The 5,963-nt window shown below is 47.9% G+C and overlaps 2 protein-coding genes and 1 non-coding gene across 3 annotated transcripts; 2 read left to right on the top strand and 1 right to left on the bottom strand.

The window, feature by feature from the left end:
- The first annotated feature begins 253 nt into the window (after positions 1-253).
- Positions 254-2,190, top strand: LOC109786979 (nifU-like protein 2, chloroplastic). The gene is made up of 4 exons (XM_020345540.4): positions 254-426; positions 502-589; positions 697-1,007; positions 1,776-2,190. Exons 1-4 carry the CDS (start codon positions 355-357, stop codon positions 1,965-1,967), a joined length of 663 nt encoding a protein of 220 aa, XP_020201129.1. The 5' UTR covers positions 254-354; the 3' UTR covers positions 1,968-2,190.
- Positions 2,191-2,364: 174 nt separating this feature from the next.
- LOC120964458 (uncharacterized) lies at positions 2,365-2,799 on the bottom strand. Its single transcript, XM_040389171.3, has one exon. It carries the CDS (start codon positions 2,797-2,799, stop codon positions 2,608-2,610), a length of 192 nt encoding a protein of 63 aa, XP_040245105.1. The 3' UTR covers positions 2,365-2,607.
- A 174-nt stretch (positions 2,800-2,973) lies between these two features.
- TRNAR-UCU (transfer RNA arginine (anticodon UCU)) lies at positions 2,974-3,046 on the top strand. Its single transcript has one exon. It is a non-coding gene; the product is annotated as a tRNA-Arg (tRNA).
- The last annotated feature ends 2,917 nt before the right edge of the window (positions 3,047-5,963 follow it).

The following is a 5,963-nucleotide window of genomic DNA, read 5'->3' as shown; positions in this document are numbered from 1 at the left end:
CGAAATTGACGTAGCATGTGTGTATGGCCATCAGCTTGCTTTGGTGTTTTTTTTGTATAAAATTCATCTGCTTCATTCAAATCCAATTTACAATATATGTAGACAGCGATGGATGGCCGGCTTCCGCATGTGGACGGATGCCGTGTCTGTTTAAGGGGTTTGCATTGCAGATGCCAGCACGTAGCATGTGCGCATGGCCATCGGTTGGTTTGGTTGAACTAAAACCGCACAAAATTTAGCAAAAGAAACGAGCGCTGGAGCGGGAATGCGGGCACACAAATACCACCCGCCACCCACGCCTCGCCAACAGCGGCGGCATCTCCAGGACCGGTTGCCTCCAGTCGGGCACCGGAGATGCAGGCGGCGGTAGCGGCGGCGGCATGGACGCCGACCACCTCGCCGTCTACCTCCTCCTCCTCCTTCAAGGTAAGGCCTCTTGTTTCTCCGTCTCTTCTTGCTTATCCGCTTCATGTTGTCTAACGAGGAGCTGTTCGTTTCAAGGTTGGGGTCTCACCGCGCTTGCGTGGGAGGAGAACGCCCTCTGCCGCGGCAACTTCGGTTGCCGTGTCCACTCGCCAGCCGCTGGAAGGTGAGACTTCCGTCCTTGCCACAGACCAACTATAGTGACAGTTCGATATGCTAGTCCTTAGTAGAGGTAGATTTCAAAGTTTCATCTATCACGTTTTGTTGCTGCAGTTGTTCGACCCATTGCCGACCCGAATCCGGTGGTCGATTCGCCATTAACCGCTGAAAATGTGGAGCTTGTTCTGGATCAAGTCCGGCCGTATCTCATGGCAGACGGCGGCAATGTTGCCTTGCATGAGATCGACGGGAATGTAGTGAGGCTCAAGCTGCAAGGAGCATGCGGGGCGTGCCCGAGCTCGGTGATGACCATGAGGATGGGCATTCAGCGGCGTTTGATGGATGAAATACCAGAGATTGCTGCAGTTGAAGCTATCACGGACAAGGAGGCTGGGCTTAAGCTGAACGAAGAGAATGTTGAAAAGGTACTGTTACTTGTTATGGTGCCATGGAGAATAATCAAAATTCTAATTGTGCAGACAACATACAATTCGATGCAGTGCAAAACTTACACCGGGTATTTGTCAAGCATTAACCCATCTATACATGAAATGCAAATAAAGATTCACTAGAGGGTCTTGCAGCGTCAGTTTGCGAAAAACGTTTCTTAAATAAAACTAGGTTGTTATCTTCAAATAGAATGCTAGTGTTCCAGTTCTTCTTTTTATGCAACAGCATATCGTCTGTTGTCTTTAATTTCACATACCATTCTGGGGTGTCGGGATTATATACCTGGAGCAACAACCTTCGTGCCATGGACAGTATCACCGTCCATCTTCTTTTGATAAGAGGATCTGCAATTTGTCCGTTAAATTTTGTGGCACATTGATGACTGTTCCATGTGGTTGGTTTGTCGTTCATTCTTGCTTAGAATGACATTCCAATACAGAATGCAGAACATGTACTCCCTCCGTTTCTTTTTACTCTGCGTATTAGGTTTCTCTTAAGTCAAAACATTGTAAACTTTGACTAAATTTATATTAAAAATTATCAACATCTATAATTCCAAATAAATATAATAGTGCAAGTAATTGCTAGACATTATACATCGTCTCCTTGTTTTGCACATTGTCCTACACCTTGAGATGATTTATCTAACTTTTATTTGCCCTTACCATAATATGGGCGAAAACCAGTAGCTAGAGCAACTAAAGGTACATATTTGAAAATTCCTTCCTTTCACCCAATGGCAGGTACTCGATGAGATCAGGCCATACCTCACCGGCGCTGGAGGCGGTAATCTCAGGTTTGTTGCGATCAACAAATTCTTCGTGAAAGTCCAACTCAAGGGCCCTGCAGCAGGTGTGGCGGCCGTCCGAGTTGCTGTAGCAAAGAAGCTCAGAGAGAAGATCCCATCCATCACAGCTGTCCGGCTATTGCCGTAAGCTTCAACTGCAAAGCATTGCTGTGAATATCTGGTTATCCAGGAAAATGCTATGAATGTGCTAACTGATCAGATCACCACTGTAGCTGTTAGCTGGTAGCCCCATGGAGAGTTTCTCATCTCTAGTCAGATGATATGCGACTATTGATGTGAAATGTTGTAACAAGGTTCTTTTGGTCTCATCCTCTTGGGAAGGAAATGGAAAAGGTCAATCTTGGTCGAAATTAACTCGTTGCTTTGCCTGAAAAATTACACGATTTTGAAAGAAGCCAAGGCGGAAAGCAGATTCACCTGAGCTTCTTGTTCCTGGAAATATTATCCATCTTCAACATATAAAACGTAAACATGAACAATCAATCTGATATATAATGGACACCATCCAGTCAGGAGCCAAGCCATGAACAAAGGAACACTGAAGCATTTTATTGTTCTAGAACACGGCAAGACTGGGGCATTACAATTCGTCATGCAAAATCGCAAAGAAACAGCATCCGAGCTACTTGTCGTCTCATATTTTGATTGTTACAGACGCGGAATCCATTGCATCAAACGAGACAAGGAGGAGGTGACCATACCCCGAGCCAAGATCTCGGGATTTCACACGCATCGCATCCAGAAGCAAACGACGACGGGCGACCGATCTAGATGGCGGAAGGGAGGACCTGGGAGACGACGAGGTAGGAGAGGAACCCGGCGAAGGCGAGCAGGAAGGCGTAGTCCACCGCCACGAACAGCGCGGTGGATCCGTGGCCCCTCTTGCGGCCCTTCTCCTCCTCCGCGGCCGCCGTGGCGCCGGACCCGATGCCGCTGCGCTTGTTCGCCGCTGCCTCCATCCCTCGCGCAGATGACCTCTTCCGCACCTCGCTCCGGCGACGGCGATGTGATGAGATGGGAGACGACGGGGAAGTGTTTGTCTTGGATATAACGACAAGAGAACGGCGGAACGCAAGAAGACGCAACGCAGGAGACTAAAGAAGGAGAGGCGTGGGTTGGACGCAGACAAAATAGCGCCTGTGGCCTAATGGATAAGGCGTCTGACTTCTAATCAGACGATTGTGGGTTCGAGTCCCACCAGGCGTGTGTTTTTTACAGAATGTTTTGATATTTTGGTAGTTCCTTTGTTTTTCTTTTGGTGTATCAAACACTCTTCAATGAATTTGCAAAAAGATTCTAAAAAAATGAATTTGCAAAAAAATAAGCAATTAGCTTGCTCTCTTTATCCCTCGAACATGGGTTGAAAGTGACGATGCAGATGTAGACGATGCAGCGGACTCCCGTCAACCGTGTACGTGATAGACGGTATGGAATCACCAGTGGCGGCAGCAGCAAAAGAAATGACGGGAGTGGATGCAGAGATGCAATCTGATTCTCGTTGCGGCTAGGGTTGTCCAGCGCCTCCAATATATAGGCGCGGCTGCGTGGAGAGACGTGGGTTGGTCCCGCCAGGCGTGTGGTTTTTAGAGCGTGTTTTGATATTTCAACAATTTCTTTGTTTTTCTTTTGGTGTATCAAACACTCTTCAATGAATTTGCAAAAAGATCCTACAAAAATGAATTTGCAAAAAAGTATGCAAATAGCTTGCTCCCTTTATCCCCCGAACATGGGTTGAAAGTGACGATGCAGATGTAGACGATGCAGCGGACTCCCGTCAACCGTGTACGTGGTAGACGGTATGGAATCGCCAGTGGCGGCAGCAGCAAAAGAAATGACGGGAGTGGATGCAGAGATGCAATCTGATTCTCGTTGCGGCTAGGGTTGTCCAGCGCCTCCAATATATAGGCGCGGCTGCGTGGAGAGACGTGGGTTGGTCCCGCCAGGCGTGTGTTTTTTAGAGCGTGTTTTGATATTTCAACAATTTCTTTGTTTTTCTTTTGGTGTATCAAACACTGTTCAATGAATTTGCAAAAAGATCCTACAAAAATGAATTTGCAAAAAAGTACGCAAATAGCTTGCTCTCTTTATCCCCTGAACATGGGTTGAAAGTGACAATGAAGAGATGCAGATGTAGACGATGCAGTGGACTCCCGTCAACCGTGTACGTGGTAGACGGTATGGGATCACCAGTGGCGGGAGCAGCAAAAGAAATGACGGGAGTGGATGCAGAGATGCGATCTGATTTTCGTTGCGGCTAGGGTTGTCCAGCGCCTCTAATATATAGGCGCGGCTGCGTGGAGAGACGTGGGTTGGTCCCGCCAGGCGTGTGTTTTGATATTTCGATAGTTCCTTTGTTTTTCTTTTGGTGTATCAAACACTCTTCAATGAATTTGCAAAAAGATTATAAAAAATTAATTTGCAAAAAATACACAATTAGCTTGCTCTCTTTATCCCCCGAACATGGGTTGAAAGTGCCGAGTAAATAGATAATTTTTTGGTTAAATAAATCCAGGAAATAATCATGATCATGGCATTGATAGAATTTAAAACATACTGATTACGCTCTAGATAAGCATGCACCACACATATAGTAGAAAGATCTATGCACATAGCTGGTACCGCTAAGACAGAAATAAACAGGAGAGGGATAAGCGAGTTATACCCTCCAATCGGCCAGGCAGAAGCCGCGGCGGCGGTCGATGCACATAGCTGGTACCGCTAAGACAGAAATAAACAGGAGAGGGATAAGCGAGTTATACCTTCCAATCGGCCAGGCAGAAGCCGCGGCTGCGTCCTCGATGTCCTTCTTCTCGGCTTCGAGTTTCTCGACGGCGGCACGATCGGCTTTGTTGGCGGTGGACATGATGAAGATGAAGACGACGCAGACGTAGACGATGCAGCGGACATGGACGAACGGCGATGAGCAGTCGCGTAGGAGACGCTCCCCAAAAACCTAATTGCCCTTCTACCATACATGATCTAGATAGGCGGGGTTACAGAGACCTACTCTCCTGTCAACCGTGTACGTGGTAGACGGTATGGGATCACCGGCGGCGGCGGCAGCAAAAGGAATTACGGGAGTGGATGCAGAGATGCGGTCTGATTCTCGTTGCGGCTAGGGTTGGCCAGCGCCTCCAATATATAGGCGTGGCTGCATGGAGAGATGTGGGCTGGACCCACATCCGAGTCGGTGATAGCCCATGATCCGACAACTCAAATTGTTGCCCGTCTGTCAAAGACTCTCCATTCCTGACCAGCAAAAATCTCTACTCTTATAAAAAACCGAGTTGGTGATGATGGTGTGCCTGCCATCCTGCAATATGGACCGTCTGATCTATATCTGACGGATAGAAAGCAAACTATGACAATTTTGCAAAAAGATACCCGCACCCCTCTCCACATTTACAGATAAGGACTTCCCTCGTTCATCTTCGTCTCCCACGAGATAAACAGCTCGTATAAATGCATCTTGATGTTCCATGCAACGCATGGGCCTATTGCTGGTAATCGCATAAGTGTGAGCTTGGCTCAGCTCATTCCCACAACCCGCGGCGCGTTGTGATGAGTCATGGCGTGGCGAGGCGGGAGACGGACGGGTAGTACGCGGGAACCACTTCTCTTATCAAGCTTCAATAGCATGTGGAAGAGAATCCCTTATAAGGAGGTCCAACTGAGGGAGTCCTGGATTAAGGGGTCCTTGGATGGTCGGGCTATGTGACGTGGGCCGGACTAACGGGCCGTGAAGGTACAAGATAGAAGGCCTTTCCCCGTGTCCGGATGGGACTCTCCTTGGCGTGGATAGCAAGCTTGGCGGCTAGTCGCATAGTTTCCTTTCTCTGTAAACCGACTTTGTACAACCCTGGCCCCCTCCGGTGTCTATATAAACCGGAGGGTTTAGTCCGTCAAGATGATCACAATCATACAGGCTAGACATCTAGGATTTAGCCATTACGATCTCGAGGTAGATCAACTCTTGTAACCCCTATACTCATCAAAGTCAATCAAGCAGGAAGTAGGGTATTACCTTCATTAAGAGGGCCCGAACCTGGGTAAACATCATGTCCCCTGCCTCCTGTTACCTTCGATCCTCAGACGCACAGTTCGGGACCCCCTACCCAAGATC

This window comes from Aegilops tauschii, chromosome 5 (assembly GCF_002575655.3).
Source record: "Aegilops tauschii subsp. strangulata cultivar AL8/78 chromosome 5, Aet v6.0, whole genome shotgun sequence".
NCBI classification, from domain to species: domain Eukaryota; kingdom Viridiplantae; phylum Streptophyta; class Magnoliopsida; order Poales; family Poaceae; genus Aegilops; species Aegilops tauschii.
Note: the sequence above shows the minus strand (reverse complement) of the source record. Positions and strands in the feature narration are given on the sequence as shown.